The following is a 24,636-nucleotide window of genomic DNA, read 5'->3' on the forward strand; positions in this document are numbered from 1 at the left end:
AAATATGTTACAGGACAAAACTGCGTAAGTTGAATACATATGCAATAAAGGCAGAAAAGATGCAGTAAACCTGTACTTTGTCACTTAAAGTCTTACTTATCAACAAAACATATTTAAGTCTGTACATTTGCATTACATGCTGACCATGAAGTCTGAGTGAGCTAGGTATCCCCTGGGTTGTTATTACTGCCCAGACTGCTGCTACAAGTGCATTCTGATACTTTTATAAGCGTAACAAAACAGCAGAAGTATGCCAGTGCCAACGGTTGGTCACCTCCAAAGTTTGTTCTAAGATCGGAGGTCAGCTTCGCCAGATACAACTTTGTGAATTGGGTCCAATCTTGTTTACAGTGCTTGTGGTTAACAATCAAAGTTAAACATTCGTTGGAGACCTGCCTGGTTAGGAAGGTTATGAACAATAACTGAATTAAGGACTAAGAAATTTAAACAAAATTCATCTTTAGAAACTTTGTTTCAGAGCCGGGCCAGCTCCTTCCTCGAGGGTAAAATGGCAGGGGCGCAGCAGTGTTATATATGTTTGTGGAGCTTAGACAGGCATGCAGAGGCATTGCATAATCTCTGGAAATACATGGCGAAGAGAGTTCCCTATGACTGATTGATGTTTCCAAGCGTTTTTTGAATCTGCCATGACTCCAAAAGAAGTTGCCTCCGGTGGCTTTCTTTCTCCAAGATGGGAGGCTGTCAGGGAATGTGGTGCTCGAAGAATTCGCAGTGTTCTGCAACAGCACTGTGTTCCCTGTTGAGGTGGTGAAGGTTGTGTTTAAGGAAAATTTTTAGTTTCAACACTATAAAACGCAGCGCACTCGGTGCAAGTAAACTTGTGCATTGATTTGAAAATTGTTACAGCACTAACACATGCATCCACAAAGTAACAAGGACGAGACACAAGTGCTGTAATCTGCACTTTTAAACATGAAACGCTTTTAGCTCCCGTTGTTGGTGACCTTGAGCCTAAAGCCAGAGTTGCTATCTGGGCACTCAAATGAGAACATCCAGGCATGTTGCGGGAACAAAATGAGATCATCCGGGCAACCAATCAAAAGTTAGGAAAATGCGGTCTCTGGTGCCCAACCCTTTGTACAGGACTGCATTATATACGCTTGTTACTGCCAAAACAAGTTACAAAACATATTGCTTCCGAGTTCTTCCTGATGCTCACTCAAGCTGTAACGTCTATCATGCTGAAATTTTGTCATTTCCAATAGCGACGTTCAAAAGGCAGATACGGGGCACCATACACTTTTGAATATCTTTTGAATGCCAGCGATCCGTGAGCTCTGCGGCGCAGGTTTTGCATCGCCTCGAGAGATGACGCCTCCTTCATATGTTTTTCTTCTAGCTGGGCAGTGCGCTCTGTCTCCCTGGCGTCTTTCGCTGCCTGTCGTGCGGCCTTCTGCTGGTTTTCTTCTAGCTTGGCCTGTATTGATAGCTTGGTCCGTAGCTAGCTTGGCCCATGTCAGTATGAACCGGTGCACGGTATGGTGTGGTGTGGTGTTGTGCGGTGTGCTGTTGTGAACATGCACTGCACTCATTTTAAGGTTGTGGCTAGTGTCATCTCCAACATGTCTGCTTTGCTGTTTGCCATTCCATGCTTACATGTACTCTCGATTACGGGAGAGCCAGCAGTCTTTTTTTGGACAGGAGTGCATTCCTTAGGAGGGGAGCAGGATGCTTGCGATAGTAGAGTGACGTCGACCCGTACTCACCGTAGTACATGGACCAATGTGTCACTGAACCCTTGTACATAAGGTATAGAGACACGGGACCACTGACGGAGAGGGTCAACAGCGACCATTTGAAGTTTCATTGGTGGAGAGAATGGATGCCTTTTTGTAACCGTTTTTCTTGAGGCCCCTGATTGCAGTGTTTTTTTTTATTCTGAAGCTGTAGAGAAGAACAGATTGTTTCGGATGTCCTGATGAGGCTTTGGACCACATAAATCTTGTTGCAGGTATGGTGATTTGGATTGTCCGGTATGTCAGGTATCGTTTGGTATGTTTGGTATGTAAAGGACAGGTTCGGTCGCTCTCTCTTTATAAAGACATCTAAGAAAAGGAGAAAACCAGGATTTTCACATTCCACTGTGAATCGTATAGAAGAGTCTATGATGTTTAAGTGTGCAAGAATATTGTACGTCTTTTGATTTTTCACCACGCAAGAACAGTCGTCCACGTAGCATACAAACATTTTTAGCTTGAGGGGTGAAAGCATTGGCTCCCGCTTTTTGATATCTGCTATTAGTTCTGCAACAGTAATGAAGATTGCGATACCTAATAGCTGTTCCATTAGTGTGCTTGAAGAACTGACTGTTAAATATAAACGTGGTTGAGAGGCAGAATTCTAATAAACGACAGATGTCATTAACAGAAAGAGGAGCGTGGTCATTCAGCATGGAGTCACGTTCAGGTGAACTGCATGTCACACAAACTGTGACGGGTACAGGCAAATTAGTGAATAGTGAAACCACATCAAAAGATGCCATGCAGTTGTTTTTGTCCAGACTCATTGGAAGCTAGTTCAACGACGTGTCCTGAGTGGCGAATATAGGTTTCTGTTTTTATGGTGAGTGGAGCAATAGTGGGAAGGTAGGTTGATAGGGCTTGTAGGGGTGAAGATGGGAAATCTACTATAGGCCGTAGAGGAATTCCCATTTTTGGGAATCTTGGGGAGACAATAGAAGCTTGGGGCATAGCCATTTCTACCTATCAGCCCCAAGTAGAGAGCTTTATATTTAGGATGTTACTTGAAAATTTATGAGAAAATTTTGTTCATTTGAGTTTGGGGGTTTGTGATGGTGGATCTTTCTTGATCTTGCTGTATGCAAGCATGCAACTGCACAGGTACCACGAAAACAGACATTCGCTCTTCCAAACCGCAACATCTTCACGCTCCTTACATTTTCCTGTTGTACAGAAGTACATAAAGTTGGTATGGGTTTATTTCTATTGTAATGATGGCACAGAAAATTAAAGCCCAGCCACACGTACAGTGTCAGTGTTGGCATCATCATATGCCTCAACAAATGTCTGATTGTGAAAAAAGCTAGTGTTATCTGTGATTGTTGAGAAAAAAAGAGAGGAGGAGAATTCTGGTTTCACTGGCGATGGCTCTCACCTGAACAATGGCCTACAAAGTGGGTGTAATAAAAAGGAAAAGTAAAGAGTGACTAATTGTTATATTTGCAGCATTTACAATAGCGACTATAGGTGCAATTTACTTTATATACATGCAGGGCACATAATGAGTGAATGTCACCTAGTGGGAAGAATAGACCATTGTGCTGACGGTACATTGTGGACATAATGCGAGATTCCAGGAATTCGCGGAGTCCACACTTTTAATTAAACCCGGTGCCTGACCAAGTCAGTATTAGCTCCCACGTTTTGGAAGGTTCCTTGTTCACAATGCAGCAAACTAGGGTCATAGTCAGTTTATATGCATAGCATGTGACGAAGAGAGCAAAGATAATCTTGGGGCATGGTGCTATCCGTCCGGTTGATAGTGCTAGGTGTTGCCTATATCAGTAGAGATTCGAGCAGAAGCTGCATTGTCTCGTTCTTCTCTTTTGCAATAATTGATGCATCGTCCCAGTTGATTGTGTGATTGCACTTTTGCACATGTTATGTGAATCAGTGTTGTGCTTGTGCTCTTGAAATCTGAGTGTGAAATTCCCGGTTTCGCCAATGTGATAGAAATTGCGGTTTTTGCAAAGTATTCTGCATATAACACCACTGAATTCGTCATCAGCCCGGGACAATGCCTGACATATGCCCGGCACGTACAGGATGCTGGTGCGGTTTCGGTGAAGCCTTTGACCTTGTGGCCTAGGCTTCAGCGTGCACTTTTCTATCTTCTTGGCTATGAATGCAGCGGGATAACTGTTCCGAGAAAGTTTTTGGCGTATAACCTTCAGTTTCCGTTGCCTTGCTTCGTCACTGGAGCACATGTGTCACACTGTTTGCAAGGGACGACACAACAGATGTCTTGCGGCCAACCGGGTTGCAGGATGCGTAGTTGAGGTAGCGGCCCGTGTGAGTTGCCTTTCGGTAAATGGAAAAGGACAAACTGCCGCCAGAACAGCACACTAGTACATCAAGAAAAGGCAGTTTTCCATCTTCTTGTTCGATGGTGTATGGCTGCTTCTGTAGCATTCAGACGTTGCAGAAAGTGGTCGGCGTCGTCCTTTCAGAGAATGCAAAAGCAATCATAAGGTAGTGTACGAAATCTATCGGTGCGGGAGTGGAGGTAGCAAGAACTTTTTCTTACAGTGTTTCCATGACAAGATTTGCCATTGTTATCGATATTGATGCACCCGTGGCAGTTCCTTACTTCTGCATATTGTCACATGGTAGTGACGGTGAAGAAGGCAGCAAAACTTTGATTGAAGAAACTAGTGTTTTATTGGGCGAATGTGTGCCCTCAAAAGCAGGCTACACTCAAATAACGATAGCGGCGAATACACTCGGCGATTGTCGAAAATCTGATTAGTGGGTCAAGCACATCGGCTTTTATACATCAGTCGTCGAATGTTCCAAAGTAATCGCTGACACCCGCGTGCCTTCTACAAAGTTCTACATTATTCGCTTCGCGCACACATGCAATCAGATTACACAAGGTTCAGTCACAGATGGAACCATCGATAACATTCCAGAAACTTCCGATACATGCAGGCGCGTCCTGCGCTGTGCGATAACATTTGTTTGGTGGTGAAACGTGTTGTCCGATAAAGACTAGTAAACGTGTCAATATATACCTTGGAATTATAGGTAAAGTATGTGTTACTCAAACAAAACTGAACAAGCTCACATATCTCACTTGGATCTAGAGGTGTCCTGGTGTATAGCAACACTGCCGCCTTGTCAGTCCTCGCACTTTCTTATTATTTTGTAACTGGCATGCACAGTCCAGTCAAGTACACAATTGTGTAGCGATGTCTTGATAGCTTTCATGTGCCGGCTTTGGAAAAGTAAGAAATATTCAACCTCTGTAACATTATTGACAGCGCCACAGTTGCCTTTCTCATTTATTCTAACCTTGTCATGTTTCAGTGCAACCTTTATGCCATTAGCCCTGTCTAGACCACAGCTTTGCTCTTATTTCGACAGCTTCTCTCAGGAAGTGTTGGGTTGTAGAAACAGTCCAAGCATGTGACTACACGTCAGTGTTATATTGCTTGTTGGAGTACTGGTAACAGTGGGAGGAGCACTTCTTTGATGCATGTTTGTTCCCCTTATAGGAGTGGTAACATCCTTGTGATTGACATGGGAAAGCTAAGCTTCAAGAGCGACCTCCAGAGTGATTCTCTTCTGCTTGAGGTGGGCAGTCTTTGTGCACAAGGTGTCCCAACAGCATTGTTCTCATGCTCGAAATTGTTAAAGCTAGCTTGTGACTGCAGCTGACCAGTCGCTTGTCAGGGTTTTTGACATGAGCATGCTCATAATAGTGCTGTATCACATTGGAGTCATAACAGGTAAAGATTTTAGTTTGCAGAGGTTACAGCCAGGATGTTTTTTCACTCAATGTTTACGATGACTTGTTGGCAAAAGTGGAAGATTCTGCTGTCTGTTCTGTGCATTTGTACTGAAGAAAGTGCAAACTCTTTTGTCTTGGATTTGTCTTGCATTAATGTGAAGAATGTAAATGCATAAATTAGTTGAAGCATAACATACTTCACAAGGGCACATCTCTTGTGTGGTCCCAGAACATATTGTGGTGGTTATCTCACAGGAGTACCTACCGCTGCGGGGCTACTGAGCCTCAAGGCCACATCAGCTGTTGCTTTGCGTAATCTATTGCGCCGCTATGCGTGCACCCACGACCTACAAAAGGGTGCCGAGTGCTGTGCAGCAAGAAAACACAGCACAGAAGACTTCCGTTAATTTGACTCCAGCTAATTTGACTTTTTGTTTAATTTAATCTTGACCAAAGGTCCTAACCAGCGCCCGTGCATTTCTGTGGGCCCAAACGTCCGTTGTTACCATACTAAAAATTGGCCTTCGCCGCATAATTCAAACCTAATCAGTCTGCTTGCAAGCACCTGACCCCTACAGCGGTTCCAATAGCGACCCCTTTACTGGTAGCGTCTGTCGTGACAGTACTTGGGGAACAGTGAATGCGCTGAACAGATGTCATCTCCCATGGAAAACTGCTATTACGAAGATCTTAAAGTGATAATGGTAGCTCACAATGTCTGATTACAGTATTTACCATTTAATGTGCGCCTTATTTTCTTTGAAGAAAATTTAATCATATACTGCGTTCGCTGCATTTGTATGCTTTGCCGCATAACATGGCTGTATTGAAGCGAGGTTGACCAGGAAACCGGCCACCACTGTACAACACATATTAGATCCTTGCCCATTTTTCTTGCAAAAAAAGTCGGGTGTGTGTTAGATTTCTACTTTGTGTAGGAGCTTTAATATTATCTGTACATTAGTTTTCTACCTTGGATTTATAGGAAGCAGCCGCTCATTTGATTCTGGGGAGTGTCAGAATTGAGCAAATAGTGCCAATTGAATCAGTGGCAGTGCTTTGACATTTTTTTTCTGTGCATATTGTTTAATTCAATCAATTTCGCCGGTCCCATCAGGGTTGAATTAATGGAAAGCGTCTGTGTTGCCATAAGTCAATGGAAACAGGTTTGTCTTTTGCGGCATGCAATCCTACACAGCTCCCAATCTCAGGGCAGCAGAGGAAGCAAAGAGGCTCCCATGCCAAGGCGTTGCTGCTAGCACATTGAAGTTACTGTACATGCTACCAAATGTAGCAGAGTTGTGCGAGAGTCCACCATCTTTCGATGCAATTTTGTGCGGTAAGGCCACCTCTCGTTTGCACGAGGCGGTCGTTCAAAGCAGTCATCCAAAACGGTGATTTGATTATGAGGCACATTTGTGCGCTTGTTGCAGTAATCAATGAATGTGCTGTTGCATGGAACGTGATATTTACTGTATTACTGTAATACTCTATTACTGTATTGATCAGGCATTTGCTTGAAGTTAGCCTTCAAGGAGGTGCAAAGAACATTATGGTAATTGTTATTTAAAGAAATTCCAGCAAAACAGCATATTCCATTCTAAAATGCACAGTTCACAGCTCGGTTAGAAAAGTAGAGCTAATTGCAAGTACTTTTGTTCATGATTACTAGCCACACACAATGAGAACTTGTAGTACAATTTTGGCATGCAGTACAGCATACTGTACTCGCATGCATTGCTTAGAAATGCAGTTTTTATTGGCGACCGCCGAAGTTATGTGGCTAGTTGCATCTGCTATGCACCAAATAGAAATTGTGGTAGAAGGATTGGCAGGGGGTGGCAAACTGGCTGACCATTGTCGCCACTGTCGTAATTGTACGCCTAGGTTCCGTGACACTAAAGTCTTGAAGATGTTTGCATCACAACTGAGCCAAGAAATTTATGAAGCTTATTGTATAAAAATGCAATCTGGCAGCTGCGTAAGCAGCCCTTCAGTGTCATTGAGCGATAAAGAGTTCAAATATTTACAAGCAAATTTGTGGCACTCACGCCCGCATGCCAACGTCGAGTGATGGCTGTCTGGTGATTAGCAAGTGTGATTATATGTTGCCTGTATAAATGTGGGATTTCCCGGAGTAAACCTTAGTTGAAGTTAAATAACGACCACCAACTAGCCCGCTTATCCCTGTTAAATAAAGGTGCTTAGCATAGTGGAAGGATGAGGATTATTTTGAGCATCAGGGGTTCTTGAAAAAGCCTGAAAGCTCTACACCAGAATTGCGGTATGTGAAAGTTCTTGCATTCCACCTCCATCGGAATGCAGGTTTTGCGGTGTGCAATAATTACAAACTCTTCTGCTCATCCTTTATTCCACACATCACGCAGGTAATGCAAAACAACTTCTTTTTATTACCCCACAACAGCAGAAAGCCACCGCACTGCACAATCAACAGTGGCCTTGATAGCCTAGTTTTGGAATTAAACACTTCCAAATCTACTGAGCAAACAAATTGCAGTTATTAAAGCATGTGAGCACCAGCAGAAATTAACAAGTGTTTTGCAGTTTGCTATGATGTTAAACATTTGAGCACTTTATTGCAGCATGAAATAAACTCAAGAAAGTCACTGATGGACTCTTGTGTTATATGTTTTTCTACCTGAACGTTTAAAAAATACAACGAAACACCATTTCCCAGCAAACAGGAATAAACTCCCCACTATTTTGGAGCTATCTTACCTCGTGTATTCTTGCATTTGTCTGAGCTGCCTTGTCGTGGCCCATCCACAAAAGCCAATGCTGTCTGTGTCGGCTAGCTGACCGTGCCCACGGTATATAGTAAAATGCCTTGCCCCTCTTGGTACAATTACTGCAGTAGGGCACACTACTGCCTGTCACTGCCTGTCAACCCAAGCACAGGCACAGCACAGGATGATGTCAGGCAACTCGTCAAAACATCAAATGCAGTCACACGATAGCTGTACAGCTGCCAAACGATGCACCCAAAACCAACGGCTCAAACTGCGCTGCAGTGATGGTGATAGCGCTGGTATCGGCAAGACGAGAAGAAGGGACGGTGTCGTGCAAAACATGTATGGTTGACTTGTCAGCAATATTTTGCAGTTCTGCGTGACTGTGCTCGTCCAATGGCGAGAACAGCGAAGTTGCACGTGGAAAACAGATGCGCTGCTCTGGCTCCTGGTTCTGGCTCTGGCTCTGGCAGTGGGAGGACGGTCCGCTGCGACATGGCACTAGAGAAAAGCATCTTGGCAGCTATGCTGCATACTCTCGCGATGTCCAATGAGCCTGCTTGCGAGAGCTAGGGTAACCTCCATCAGCTTGGGTCTCCAATAAGTGAAGCTTGTAGTATGACCACGCACCAGCACTAGGTACCACTCTTCAACTTAGCACTTGAAGAAGGAGCTACACCAGGTATGTGCTTCGTGAAGGTGCAAGGCACTGTAGACAAGTTCGATTCCGAACGATGCTTTAGACAAAGGGGCTGGTTGAGGAGTGGAAATATGTGTACGCACCTGATGCTGACCTGGGAAAGAAGGCTCCCTTGCGCTTGCTCTGCCAATCGCAGCGATCGCCGCTACAGCTGGAAGCACAAAGCACCGCCGTCGCAAACCAATCTGCGTATAAAAAAAAGGGTGGAAAGGGAGGTAAGAACGACAGGATAGGCGAATTCCCGCGTAAAGGCGCCAGGGCGCTTTAATGGCCGCAATGTTGAGGAAAAGTACTTGGATTAGGAAATGCTAATCTGTACCGATGTTACGAGCAGAATCGTCTCGCACTGAAAGAGCTCACTCAGTGGGCCCTCCGAATGCAGGAATATGATATCTGCGTTGTCTGTAGCTCTGGATGCAGACACTCTGACGCCGATGACCTCTCCTGCTTCCAAGTTACTTCAGACACCAATACTTCTACCTACAGTCATGATATCTCACCACTTGACATCCTGGACAGGTCCTCGGAGCAACGAAAAGACCCATGGATTGTCATGATATTCGGTATTTTGTCAAACCCTCCGGCAGCTTAGGCACCTCGAGCATTACGCCGACAGGTGCAGCATTTCGCTATCTGTGATGGAATTTCATACCGCCGCAACTACCACAATGACGGCCACACTTGGCTCTTAGGGGTGCCCTGCCACCTTTGAATAGATGATCGGTGCTCTGCTTTTCACGGTGTCCCCCAGTGCGGTCACGGTGGAGTGTCAAAGACCTACACATGGCTTCACCTACGATCTTCGTAGGCGAAGCCATATTCGTCCGCAGATATGTATGCTCCTGCATTGCCTGCCAACAATGCAGATGTGTCCCACATCTCTCCACCGTACCTCTGCAACCACTTCTCGGTCCAGCTCATTTATTTGACTTTGTTGGCATTGATTTATACGGGCCTCCTCCATCTACTGGCGCTGGCAACCGATGGATTGTCATTGCCGTAGATTTTTTGACACAATATGCTGAAACTGCCGCCTTGCCTGCCACATCGGCAAAAGACTTCGCCTTATTCATTCTAAACAACTTTGTTCACCACCATGGTGCACCTCGTGAACTGCTCAGCTGTCGGGGCCGCATATTCCTTTCAGTCGTCCTGCAATCACTCATATCTCAATGGCTTAACAGAACGATTAAACAGTACTTTGGTGACATGCTGTCAGTCTATGTTGTGTCAGACCACTCTAACTGGGATCTTGTACTTCCCTTCATCACATAAGCATATAATACTGCCTCCCAAGCCACTATCGGATTCTCACCATTCTTTCTGCTTCACGGCTGCCAGCCCTCTAGCACCATTGATACGGTTCTTTCGTACCGGCCGGACCCTGCCGACTGCTCACCTGTTTCTACAATCGCTCAGCATGCCAAGAAATTCTGACAACTGGCCTATTTTTTTATGTCTGCTCAACAGTGCATCCAAAAACAGCGTCATGACCTCCGACCACCTCCTTATCCTTTCGCCATTGACTCCCTTGTGTGGCTTTGGGTCCTGCCTGTTGCTGCTCCTGGCCTTTTGTCCAAGCTCCTTCCAAAGTACCACGGGTCCTACCGCGTGGTTGTGCAAACATTACCAGTTAATTACGTGGTCGAAGCCATATCGCCATCTTACTATATTCATTGTCGCAGGCGAGAGGCTGTGCACATTTACCGGCTCAAGCGGTATTACAATCTGCTGACCTCTCCCTAGGTCGCCTGGATGGCTGCTCTTCCATATCAGGGGTGATTGCGAAGAAGAAGACTGGCACACTGAAAAGCCCCGTTGCCATCGTGTAACTCGTACACAGTTTGCTTTCTGGCGGTGCTCTATCTGCTGGTGCTGCGTTTGTTGCTCCTGAACTACGACTCGAATAAACCCCCTTTACAGAATAAATAATTTTAAACAAGCAAAAAAATACGGTCGAAACTGAATCCAAAGTGCTGCTGCTTGTGAAATCAATAACAGCACACTTCAAACAAGAGCACTGGTAGTGACATCTTGAGATGGTGTATTCAAATACTACAGCACATTTCTTGCACTGTGTGCCTTTTATTAGCAGAAAAAAGACTGTTTGAAGTTAATATTTCTGCCAAAACCACCTGGTAGGTTGAACATGCTCACACGCAATGATGTGCAAGAGCTTCGTAGGATGCTGCTGTACAGAGATCACAAGCGTAGGTTGACATTAGAAATAATGTTTTCAATGCCCACGACTGTTTATGTGAATTCAGAAGTAATTTAAAGGGAAGCTGAAGACTCTGTCGAATTCAATAAGATGCTCATATACGGATGCGGGAACCTTATAAACCATGCAGGTAAAATTGGGGGGGGGGGGGGATTTTTCACTTAGGAGCGACGCAATCGTCGGTTAAAATTGCGCTGTAGCTCCGCCCTCCGTCGAGCGCCGCGCGCTGCTGCTGACCCCAACGATGCGAACAGAGACCGGAAACCGCGGCGTAGTGACGTCAGCATTGGTGTTTCATTCCTTCGTTGTGTCCACGACTGTGCCTGACCGGGCTTATTTCTGCGTGCGTGCCGTCCTAATCTGCTTTGCTCGACCCTACATTCCTTTGTTTGTGTGTATATAGGAGTGGTGGTTGACGTGCGCAGCATCAATTGAACTTGTAGGTCGATCATGCCGGCGTTCTGTGCAGCCTATGCTTGCACGAACACCAGCGGCCGCGACAATGTTCCGATGTTCCATTAGTTCCTGCAAGACAAGAAGCTTTCAGCTAAGTGGGAGGCTGCTGTGAAGCGAAAGAACTTCAAGCGCTCAAGAACAACAGTGCTGTGCTCTAACCACTTCCGTGACGACGATTACTACCAGAGTTTATCAATAATGCGTGCTTTGGGTTCTCCTTCGTGTTTGCACGCTGAACGGAAGGTGCATGTTTATCTCCCACCCTTGACACAGGTTTCATTGCCAAGTGCCGAGAATTTTCTATTCGCACGTGTGTTGTGAAACAGCCTGCATGCAGCTACCATAACGCAGTGCAAGCGTAAAGTTTGCATGTGTTGGAAGCCTGCTCATGCCAGGACGCTGCGCTCCCCCTTCTCCGCACACATAGAGAAACCGACCTTCTCACGTAGCCGACTGAATTCGCCGGTTACGAGTAGCGTGCGGATGACGCGCTGATGAAGGTTCTATACTACACGTGCTACAACAGCAGGTAAACTTTTCCCACGTTTAAACCGTCTGTGTAGATTGCTGACAGCTTTGGGGCAGCGCACAAATGCCGAAGATCGCATCACCACTTACATTCTACGAGGAGTCATGCAGGAACATAACACTACAGTTGTTTGCCCGGAAACGTACTCACTGGAACGCTGAATGCAGCTTAGCAAAAAACATACTTGCCAAAGAACATTTCCAACACAAGGAGATGCTAACACTTTGCCTTCGTTCGCGTGGAAAGCAGTGCTTGCACCAGCATATTTTGCTTCTTGGAGAGGCTGGCTCTTCGCAATCGGCTCGTACATGTAGGGAGTAAAGTATAAACCCCTTACAAGTGATCTTGCACGCGACAGCGCGACAAGCGAGGCGATGGCTGTTGCTTTCACTCGTCGCCTGCAAGCTGAACTCCATGCCAGCGACGGCTTTGAGCGACGACTTCCCGGTATGAGGGCAGCAATATATGTGCCGAAACTAGCGTGACGCACGCTTTATCAATTTACGTTGATGTATTTTACTGAAAGAGGAGCATAAAATATTTCTGAAGATATTGCACTAGGTTCTTATTCTCGCACATGTAAAATTCAATAGTTTGCTCATTCCGTGCGACAAACGGTAGTATTTGAGTTATGTACATCCAGTTCCTACTTCGCACTATTGGCTAGTCGCTCATAGCGGTTCCGGGCGATGAGTGACGAGTTCTAGATTTCTAGAAACGAGCGATCGAGCGACAACACCGAGCAATCTGTTCAAGCGATGGCCCATTTTGTCGCTCGAAGCCGTCGCCCATAATCGTCGCGCACAAAATCGCTCTTGTGGAGTTTGAACTTAACGCCGAACTCCTCAGAGAAACGCAAGCTCTCGAAATTTTCCATGACCATCTCAGCAAAACAGCACCAAACTACTCTGCACCGTGCTTCGTGTGTAGCGACAGCAGTCGGTCAGGACGGACACCATTGTTGACGTCACGAGACGCCCGACCGATCACAGGCGGAAACGAGGTGCGCGAGCTGGGCGTGTCTGCTGCTACACTTTTCGTCGAAATAAAATATGTTTGCGCTTTCTTTCGCTCAATTTCGATGCGATATTCGAATTCAGAGGGTTGAAAACCACGACGTACTGCTCTTCACTAATTTTTTCTGGAAAAGCTTTCAGCTTCCCTTTAAAGGAAAACAACGCAAGTCTCCTCAAGCAAAACGAATATGGGAGACTGAAAGGATAGATCTTTAGGAACAGCCAACAGTCAGCGAAACCAAGTATAGCGGAAATGAACTGTATATTTAAAGGTAAGGGTTAAATTTTTGGTAGAATTTACGTTTGTAATGAAGGAAATGGCTCATGAATGTAAGTTCTATCTAATCTGAGCATGCAGTTATCACAGCTGAGTTCAAATAATAATTCAGGCTGAAGATGGTATTATTTGAGAGTCCTAAAAGAGTGGTAAAAGAAGAAAGCAATGTAACAAATTTTGAATGAATATATTGAATCTTGTGTGAAATATTGTTGCCATTCCTGGTGTATTTATGGCCTCAGATACCTCGCATATGCTATAACTGGCACAATAGTTAGAGATGTCCCGACCAATGCCCTTGTGTTTCTAGAATATTTGCAAGCAAGCAAGTGTATCATAACTTGCGTAGAACTTAGATTAAAGAGTTGCAAATTGAGGTCCTTGTACATGCTGGAAATGGGGTGTGTTTCAGGAAGCCACCAGTATGGAGATTGAGGAGAAGCTGTACGACCGGTTCAGCATCTGCCTCTCGGATGTCCAGCTGCTCTTTGCAGACTCAGGTGGGGCCTTGTTTGACATAGGTGAAATTAAGCCTGGGGAACAACGAGTGCTGCATTACTGCAGGGGACGAGTGGAGGATGGCTCGTCTGCTTCCCGAGTCGGACATGCACCTACTGCCCAAAGTCAAGGTGCAGGTTCTTTTCTCAAACAGTGTCAAGCCAGACTATCAATTCCTGCCCAGGTGAGGGCATCTGCCCTGTGTGAACTTCGAGGGTGTATTCACCTGGTCAAACCTTATGCAGGCACAAGCTGAACGTGTCTGTTTCCAGCCTGAAGCTCAACCTGTCAGACAGGCGACTGAGCCTCCTTGTGGAGTTTGCCCGCCATTTTCCCCTGCCTCATTTGTTGATGTCTGAAGACACCGTCGATGGCTTCGGCAGGGAACACTGGGAGGAGTTGGTGTGCGATGCCTTCAGGGTGAGGCTTTCTGCCACTAGAGACTTAGAACATCATTGAGGAAAGGAGAGAGGAAGTTGTTCAGCAGATGCATTGTTGGCTTGCAGCCAAAGGTTCACAAGTGCATTCGCTTTTGGCTAAGGTGTCAGTGTGCTTGCTGATGGGTCTGGCTGCACCACATTTTGCTTACAGAGTTGGATTGGATATCAAGCATGAAGCACTTTTAGCGTAACACCTTACTGTTTGCCCAGCTTTTAAGATGCAGAAAGAAGCAAATCAGTCTTTCAACTGCCCAATAAGCAGTAAAAGATGTGTTTCTTATGTCCACCAAAAGATGTTTTTTACATTGAGGCAGTGTTAATTGGCCACACTGCTGGGGTTAAGACGTGTGGCTTGCATGCTATGGTGGAGAATAACGTGTCAATTTCCTTTTTCATTCATACCACCTGCATGAGATGCTGTTGCGGCATTGTCTTTATGTGTTTATGAAATGGTTTTCATATTGCATTAGAGGAAGTTTCTTAGGCAGGGTTTTGTCCTTTCTGTAGCCAAGCGAAAAGATTATCCCTTGGCCAAGTTTACGCAAAGAGCTAAGGACTGATAGTTCAACAAAGATTACTGTGCAAAGCTGATTGACTCGTTTATTTATTACCGGTACAGACTGTATTGCAGTAATTCCTGCCATTCTATCAAAGCTATCTTTATCATTGAAGCACTGTAGTGGAAAGCTAGTCTGCTTTGTCACCTGTTCATGTGGCTAAATCTGTCCTCTTCACTCTGCTATTCAAGTAATTTCTTAGTGTAGGAACGTTGTTAAAGGGACACTAAAGGTTACCAGAAACTCAAGTTAAAGTGGTAGAGCAATGTTCTAGAACGTCTAAGGCGTCAATATAATCGCGAACAGAGCTTTAGTAACCGAGAAATTGAGGTAAATGCATGACACGATTTGAGACCCCCCAGCGACATTCCGGTACTAACCCGATGACGAAAGGACTCCTCATAATTTGTGTTATTAATACTCAACTACTCGTATTAAAAATATCATTTCATTCGATTATAAGACGGAAAAAAATGCTACTTGTCTACGTCTATTCGATTCTAAGAAAAAATAACATTTTGACGTTACCCTTCAGTAATATGAGTGTTCGAAAGGTTTCGTTTTCGCTCGACTCTGCGCGCTCGACTCTGCGCCGCGCACGCTTTGGAGTTTCAGTAGTTTCGTTATCGCGTCGTGCTGTGAGGGTTCTGCTGGCTCGCGAAACTTTCATTTGGAACAAGCAGCGAGAATGCCACGTCCATGTGATGTCGTGGGAAGCCCTCGTTGCTTTTCCGCTCCGGAGAGCCGGTGTCGAGGCCGCCGTCGTAGTACGCAACGACGCCGGCAGTGCGAGCCCTCAGCAGCAGGTCGCGCTCGTCGGTGCTCAAATCGCTGAAGTTGAGCCCACCATCGCGAACCAATCTGTCGGTGTCAGGGTCCATTGCGACGAGCGTCGAAGTTTGCGTCATAGAATGAAGTACCAGCTTATGGGCGTCTTGCGCTGAAGTTTGAGGTATAGTAGCGGCGCCTGGTGGCGGTGCGGGAAACGACATCTGGGTCGTGCCAGCTTGGGTCGTATTGAGCCCTGGCTGTGGTGAAGCACATTTCTAGGCCGAGTTTTGCGTCGATTCGCAGATTTTTATGCCCTGTTGCGAGTGCGAAAAGGCTCGTCGCTTCTCATAGACCACACCGACCACGCTGCGAGCTCGCCGCAGCCTATAGTTTAACGAAAACGGACTCTCCGTGTGCTGTGGGACGTAATGTGGGACGTAATTCGTTTCTCCTTCCGCTAGCCACCATACTCCCGCTTTCGCTCTGCTGTCGGCTCTGTCTTGGCTCTGTTTCTGGCCGCGCGTTCGCGTTTTGCGAAGAAAAGACGTAGCGCCGTCTGCGGACGCCGTTCTACTCACCGATGGCGCAACGTCACTATGAGACCATGATGTCAGTGCTCCTCGATCGGAGGGCGGGCGATTTGAACTGCGCTAGAGGTGCGCGGACGCTTCAGAACGCATTTTCTTTTAAAATAAGTCTCTCCTTGGCACGAAACAAGCGTTTCGAGGTTTCTGTGATGGTATTTCAACAGTCCACGTTGACTTAATAGTAACCTTTAGTGTCCCTTTAAGAGACAACAAGGCCTTCAGTTCTATGCTGAACATGTGGTTGGAGTGCCAAAGCATAAAGTCCTATCTTTATTATCTTAGCTCCACTTGAACAGAAAGCAGTAAGACAGACTGAGAGGGTTAATCAATGCCAGTGGTCAGCGCCAGACATAGGCATCCTCTTGTGGGGAGTGAGGTGAGGATCGCCTTTGGAAATATTGATGAGGGTGAATTGAAGGGGGAGGGTAGACATGAGGTGAGGCTGAGGAAAGGTGCAGTGATGATGCGAGGTTAAATGAGGAAAAGGGGATTCATATTGTTACAGAAAAGTCACTCAAATTGTATGCGTAGTGGGTTTGAAGTGGGTAGTGGGTAGTGGGTATTGAAGTGTGCTGGCAGGAAGGCACTCTAGCGCAGATGTACATGGAAGCCACTTTCAACTGATTAAAGTCATAAATGGCTGTTGATGTTAGCTGTAGCTAACTCTATTGAAAGCTGTAGCTACTGAAAGCAGCAACGAGAGCAGGAGGAGTGAAGGTGGCTTTTTGGCATCGCTCCAAGATGATTTTTTTCACTGATCACCACTGGCCAGCGTACTCCTTTGTCCGAAGTAAACACCCTGGAATTTGCCTTTTCTTGATCTAATTGAATGGACAATAATTTGAGTTTGAGGAATTTCGGGCACTGATAGCGTTTGTTGACATATGAACTAAAGGAAACATCAAGATGAAGAAAAGACATGTCGTTAATATAGCTAGAGCTCGTCTACCGTACAACCAAAACTTGTTTGTTTTATTCTTAAGCTCGCACATGGCAACAGCAATCGAGCAACATTATTTAAAGTAAACATTCAGCTTAAGTGTTTTGGCTCCAACTCCACAATGTCAAGCTGTTGCACTAATTCTCAAGAATAAGCATGGGGACTTGCACTGGCTGGTGTGGTGCGGGAAAGTGTGATGGTACAAGCAAATAGGCAAGCTTCAAGGTCTGTGCAAGTGGGGACTGCTCAGGTAAGAGGGACGGTGGCTTGGACGTGAGGAGGAGCTGTACTGGTCAAGAGAGGACATCCCAAGGCATCGATGGAGATGGCAAGCTGGTCGATCCGGGTCTTTAAATGGGCCATGATAGACGACTTGGGTGTTGAAGAGAGGGCAGCGACAGAAGGAGAAGTCGTGTCATGGATTCAATCAGCAAGCTGGGCGAGGTGGTCGAGGGTCAAGTCTCCTGCAGAGGCCAAGACAAGGCAGGTCGACTGTGGCAGGGACTGCAGGAATAGCTCCTTCAACAGCACACCGTTCGCGTCCATGTTGCTTGAGCCCAGGGGCTATCGCATGCTGTTGAGCAGCTGGGAAGGGCAACGATCTCCAAGCTCCTCGGAGGTGAGCAGGTGTTGTAGACGTGCACTCTCGGATGCTGTGATATGGTCTAAAGTACTCTGCTTCAGTTGCCGGTGCGGGGCATCCCCCAAAGGTGCAGCAATGACGTCTGCCACCTTGTGAGCAACCTCAGGAGACAGGTTGGCAAGTAAGTGGCGATACCGATAAGTCTCTGAGGTGGTGTGGTGCAGATCAAAGGAGGCGTCGACCTGGGTGAACCAAACCTGTGGGTCCTTGTTCCAGAACGTGGGCAGGCAAAGCTGTAGCACTGCGACGTCCTGTGGGCGCGAGGTAGCCTCAGACGGCAGGTATCCTGAGGGCGGTAGGTTGCTGGGGTTGGCCATCTCGTAGCCCGGAGTCACCAATGTTGCGAACCAAGGGGTTGCAGCGGAGTGCCAGACAAGAGGACCAGTGTAGCAGGCTGTAGCGCATGCCGTGCTAGCACCGCGAGCCTGTGCCTACCAACTTTATTTTCATCATCTTTCACAGTGCCGACCGAGAGCACTGATCTTTAGTGTCTGCACTGTTGGGACTGAGGTTTCGTGGCCGATGCAGTGTCGAGTTGGTGGCGTGCCGGGGCAGTCATCAGGACAAGTTCAGAGACGGAAGAAGAACTTTATACATGTATTTACATGTTTGAAAGAACTCAGTGAACAGACTCTGGCGCTCCTTGCTGTGCCGACTTAACTAGCCAGGTTGGTCCATCCCCTTTTTCCCTTTCTCCTCGTGGTGGCCAGGATCACATCCATTCAGGAACTTTGGTAGGGTCATTATAAGTCACGAACATGCACTTGAACTGAGAGGGTACCTTTTCCCCTCTCAAAGGTCTAGGTCCAGTTGACAGAGCAGAAATGTCATGGTTGAGTGCTGAAAACCAGTGACACCTCTGGCAACCCTTCTAGGAATTTGGCAGTTTGTTGAAATCCCGTTCTCCGAATCTGATCGGGTCGAAGCGTGGAGACCGCCGGTGCACGGTGTGCTATTGTATCCTCCCCTGAGTTGTTTTCAGTCTGGTGAAGGGGGGTGGTAGAGTTGCGGCGCCGGGGGACGGAGCGTAATTGTCTGCAGGGACGAGGTCACAACAGCATTTCAAAGCTGCTGGTTTGGCGGTGAAGCATCCTTGTCCAGAAGAACCGTCTGGCACGGCAGCGCATAGTGGCATTGGTGGGCATTACAATAATATAAGTGGAGGATTTTGCGGCAAATGGGCATGGCAGCACCACCTCGAGGTGTCGCATCGTCTAGTTTTCTGGCAGCAGGCGTGCTGGGTATGTCAATGAAGTAGAGCGACGAAGCTGGGGCAGACATGTCCGACGACGTTGTGATTAGGGCGAGCAAGCGTAACCGCAGTCAGCAACAGAGGCATTGGAAGCGCCACGGGGTGAAGTGGTGGAATTCCAAAAGTTGTTTCGGGGTGAAAGTGTCCAACGACTGGGGCTGTGACGGGAGACGTGACCAATTTGATTGCAGCAGAATGGCTCGTTGTCTGGTGTGTGCCATTCAGGTAGATTATGATAACTGGAAGTAAAGGGTGGGCTGTAGTAGGGCATGGTCATAGGAGGAGACATTCCGGCATTGGGGCAGTTAACAGAGCAAGTGGTGGGGAAGCCCATGTTGGCAACTTCCTGGTGAACCACAAGCTGTGCATACTCTCGTGCATACTCTTTGCTAAATTATTAGTGTTTGTAATCCCTCTGCATTCCTTATATATTCATCATTAGCCTATTTTTATGTCCACTGTAGGGCGAAGGCCTCTCTTTGTGATCTCCAATTACCCCTGTCTTGCCCGAACTAATTCCAACTTGTGCCTGCGAATTTCCTAATTTCATCACCCCACCTAGTTTTCTGCTGTCCTCGACTGCGCTTCCCTTCTCTTGGCACCAATCTGTAACTGTAATGGCCCACTGGTTATGCATCCTATGCATTACATTGTCTGACCAGCTCCATTTTTTTTTTTTTTGGTATTGCCAATTAGAATATCAGCTATCCCCGTTTGCTCTCTTCCTGTCTCTTAATGTTACGCCTAACAATTCTTGTTCCATCTCTCCTTGCACTGTCTTTAACCCTTTGAGGGTCAATTTTTTTCACCATATGCAACCACCCAGGGTCGATTTCTTTTATTGCAGATTCGAATTCTTCTTAGGGACTTATTTCGAAAAAAATTTACCGTAATTCTTCTAGGGTGACCGTAAAGTGAGAAAAAAATATTTTGTGTTTGTATATATGCACTATTCATTCATGAATAACAACAATAAAAAAGGAAATAAACTTATAAGAATAAAAAAATTGATGTATTGTTATAGTTCAAGGCTTTGAAAATGCGCACACGAGAATATTTCGCAAGACTCAAATGTTCCTGCTCTTACACTAATATGTACATCCATAGTGTAATCGAACTGCGTAGGTGCGCGCACTCAAGAAAACTGTGATTGTGTGCCCATCAAAAAAGCAAAACGTGTGACAAACTTCCGCTAATCTTCATCCTATTGCCAACCAGAGGCAACTAGTTTTCGCGAGTCAAAAAGAAAAAAAAACAGCGGATACGCATGCACAGCGGCATCCTTTCTATGCGCATCCCTGTGAGCACTAAACGAGCGAAAAACAAGCGGTTGCCCTTTGAGCGATTAGTAACAAGATAGCCATCAGTTTTGCAAGTGCAAGGAGCCGAAGCTGCCTGCGGTACAAAACCCAAACCACTGCCCACCCGCGCTTACGCCAATGCGCGAGCGGTAGTATATAGACGCGCAGGAACGAACTTGCCAGACTAATTCGTGGCACCGTATATTTACGTCATTGACCCTCAAAGGGTTGACTTGTTCTCGAGCTTCTTTCAACCTCCAAGTTGCTGCCCCATATGTTAACGCCGGCAGAATTTCAGTGATTGTACACCTACTCCCTTCTTTTCAGTGATAGTGGTAAGCTCCGAGTCAGGACCTGGCAATGCCTGCTGTATGCACTTCAACCCATTTTTATTCTGTAAATTTCCTTCTCTTAATCAAGGTCCCTTGTGAGTAATTGACCTAGATAAATGTACTCCTTCACAGACTCTAAGAGGCTGACTGGTGATCCTGAACTCTTGTTCCCTTGCCAGGCTATTGGTAATTATCTTGGTATTCTGCATATTAATCTTCAGTGCCACTCTTACACTTGATCTGTTAAGGTCCTCAATCATTTGTTGTAATTCATCCCCAGTGTTGATGAATCGGACAATGTCACCTGCAGACCGAAGGTTGCTGAGATATTCGCTGTTGATCCTCACTTCTAAGCCTTCCCAGTTTAATAGCTTGAATACTTCTTCCAACCATGTAGTGAATAGCATTGGAGTGATTGTGTCTTCTTGCCAGACCCCTTTCTTCATAGGTGTCTTTCTACTTTTCTTTTGGAGGACAAAGGCAGCAGTAGAATCTTTGTAGATATTTCCAAAGAAATTAACATATGCCTCCTGTAATCCTTGATTACGTAATGCCTCTATGACTACTGATATCTCTACTGAATCAAATGACTTTTCATTATCTATGAAAGCCATATAAAGAGGTTGATTGTACCCTGCAGATTTCTTGATTGCCCAATTTATGACATTTATGTGATCTATTGTAGAGCATCCTTTCCTGAAGCCAGCCTGTTCTCTTGGTTGACTGAAGTGTTGCCCTTAATCTATCGGAAATTATCTCAGTGAATATTTTGTACCATACTGAAAGTAAGCTGATGGGCCTATAATTTTTCAATTCTTTAACGTCTCCCTTTATGTGGGTTACTATAATGTTGGCATTCTTCCAGTACTCTGGAACACTTGAAGTCTCTCACATTGTGTATTTAGGACCTCAAGCTTTTCAAACATATCTCCTCCATCTTTATTTAAATCAGCTGGTATTCCATCCTCTCCTGCTACTCTTCCTCGTTTCATGTCTTGCAAGGCCCTTCTGACCTCATTGCTTGTTATAGGAGGAGTTTCTGTATCCTGTTCATTACTGTTTTGAATAGAGGTATCTTGACTTAGCTGGGTACTGTACAGGTCAGTATAGAATTCTTCCACTGCTTTTACTATACCTTTGAGATTGCTGATGATATTACCCTGCTTATCTTTCAGTGCATATATCTTGGTTTGTCCTATGCCAAGTTTTCTTCTCCGTGATTTCATGTTGCGTCCATTTTTTATGGCTTCTTCAGTCTTTCTCTCGTTATAATTTCGAATATCACTTATTTTCGCCTTGTTGATCAGTTTTGACAGTTTCGCAAATTCTATCTGATCTCTTGAGTTGGACACACTCTTTCTTTGTCGTTTTATTAGGTCCTTTGTTACTTGGGAGAGCTTACCTACTGGTTGCCTTGGTGCTTTACCTCCCACTTAAAATGTTGCTTCTGAAGGCAGCCTAGTTACGGTTTTATTCATTACCTCTATGTCATCGTCATCATCTCTCTGTTCTAAGGCTGCATATTTGTTTGCAAGTACCAGCCTAAATTTGTCTGCTTTTACCCTTACTGCCTCTAAGTTGACCTGTTTCTTCTTGACCAATTTTGCTCTTTCTCCTGTCATATTGAGGGAAATCCTTGACCTCACTAACCTATGATCACTGCACTTTACCCTACCTTACACTTCTACGTTCCGCACTATTCTGGGATCGGCAGAGAGTATGAAATCTATTTAATTTCTTGTTTCTCCATTATTGCTTTTCCAGGTTCAATTCCAGTTGCTACACTTCCTAAAGAAGGTATTATAATTATTCGTAGCTTATTCCTTTCCACAAATCCTACCAACACCTCTCCTCTGGTGTTCCTAGAATCCTTGTCATAGTTGCCAATTGCGCATTCACCAGCCTGTTTTTTGCTCACTTTTGCATTGCAGTTGCCCATGACTACGGTATGCTGAGTTTGCACATGCACTTTTCTCATCGCTAATTCAACATCTTCATAAAACTGTTCTATTTGTTCATCATCGAGACTGGAGTTTGGAGCATAGGCTTGTACTACCTTTATTCTATACCTGTTATTCAGCTTTATTATGACTACTGCTACCCTCTCATTAATGCTGTAGAATTCATCAATGTTTCCCGCCATATCCTTATGGATTAGGAATCCTACCCCGTATTGTTTCTTATCTGGAAGTCCTCTGTAGCAGAGTATGTGGCCATGGTACAGCACTGTATAAACCTCACCACTTCTAACCTCACTAAGACCAGTAATATCCCACGCAATGCCTGATAGTTACTCAAATAGTCCTGCTAAGCTAGCTTGACTCGAGAGGGTTCATGTGTTGAATGTTGCCAGGTTCAGTTTCCAGTGGCAGCCTATTCTGGTCTCAAGATTCTTAGCACCCTCTTCCGCGTCGCAGGTCTGACCGCCGGCTTGGTCAGGTGCTCCGCAGCTGCTGGGGACTGAGGGCCATGGGTTAATTGTAGGAGGCATGAAGAAGGTAGTGAACGAATACAGCACCAGGGGGGTTTCTTCCTGTTCTGGTGAGGGAGTGTCCTTGTTGAAAACTATTCAGCCTTCCTAACTTGGTTGCATCTGGACTAGTATAGCCCCACCTGCTCCCCACGTTTTTTTTTTTTTTTTTTTGCCGGTGTCAGGCACCATTCCAAGCCTGGAGATGTAGTGTGCTGGAGGAGGATTCAAACTTACGACCTTCAGCCTGGTGTTCTAATTCTGCTCCAGGCCACCACCTCAGTCACATAGATACAAATAGAAGACTTCTTTAAAAAAAAAAGAATAAAAGATTTGAATTTCTGACTGTAGCAACCGAGTAACCGATAGCTCAGTCAGATAACCCTGGTTATGACTTAAGGTGGTGAGGCCTCCTTAAGGCGCAGAAGACCAGCCCAGAGGATCCTACATGCCTAAAAGCTGACTTGAATTATCCCTGATAGACAGGTTTTTCTGTTCGCTATATGTAGCACTCTGTTATTTAACTCTGTTATTTATTCACTCCATTCCACTGTCTGGCTGCGTTGAGAGGCGTGGGAGATAAAAAGTTCCGAAAATATTTTCAGATGGTTCTAAAGTAGTGGTTCTGAGCTGCACTTAAGCAGGTGACCGTGAAAGCGGCTAGGTACACTAGACATTTCGACAAGCTTGAACAGTGATTAAATGAGAAGGGGAAAAAAAGTGTCAGAGCGGGTCACTGTGCTCACCCGAAAAGCACAAGCCATGTGTGCATGGTGACACATCCAGCTGCTTACTGGCGCGTCTAGCTGCCACAGGCATTAAAGAAGCCTTTTCAGACCCAGTTGCTAATCATTCGGGAATGTTATGCCTCTTATTAGCTACAGCAAATGCATCTGTCAACTAGAGGTGGGGCAGTCAGTCAGACGGGGTTTGTACACTTCGTGCAGGGGAACAACTACGCAATAAATGATTACCAAAAGTCATGCGCCTCATTGAGAGCTGAAGTGAATATATATTAGCCTAGTATGAAGGTATTTTTATTATTGATATGTTCAGTTCATGAAAAAGTCAAAGTTCATGAGGCCGGTGGGCCAAGGAGACGTCTCGTCTCATTGAGTGAGTCCGAGTAAACCCAGCTGAGTAGAAATTTACTTAGTTTGAGTCTGAATCATCCGGCTGAGTACAATTCTGGCGAGTCTGAGTCCGAGTGACACCGGCTGAGTATAATTTTGGTGAGTCTTGGTTCGAGTGAGCCCAGCTGAGTATAGATCTGGTGAGTTTGAATCCTAGTGAGCCTGACAGAGTAGAATTTTGGTGAGTCTGAGTCCAAACGAGCTCTAAGCAAAAAATATAATTTGTGAGTGAGTATGAGTGAACTCTGTTTATTTTGCCGTCCTATGGTC

The 24,636-nt window shown here is 45.6% G+C and overlaps 1 protein-coding gene across 3 annotated transcripts in view; it reads left to right on the forward strand.

The window, feature by feature from the left end:
• The window catches only part of LOC142586048 (intermembrane lipid transfer protein VPS13A-like), a 935,034-nt gene that overhangs the window by 145,056 nt on the left and 765,342 nt on the right, over nt 1-24,636 (forward strand). For all 3 annotated transcript variants that reach the window (XM_075697293.1, XM_075697294.1, XM_075697295.1), the window contains 4 exons: nt 5,258-5,336; nt 13,855-13,942; nt 14,007-14,124; nt 14,186-14,360. In XM_075697293.1, the coding sequence (XP_075553408.1) occupies nt 5,258-5,336; nt 13,855-13,942; nt 14,007-14,124; nt 14,186-14,360 (460 nt within the window). The remainder of the gene's footprint in view (nt 1-5,257; nt 5,337-13,854; nt 13,943-14,006; nt 14,125-14,185; nt 14,361-24,636) is intronic.

This window comes from Dermacentor variabilis, chromosome 6 (assembly GCF_050947875.1).
Source record: "Dermacentor variabilis isolate Ectoservices chromosome 6, ASM5094787v1, whole genome shotgun sequence".
NCBI lineage: Eukaryota > Metazoa > Arthropoda > Arachnida > Ixodida > Ixodidae > Dermacentor > Dermacentor variabilis.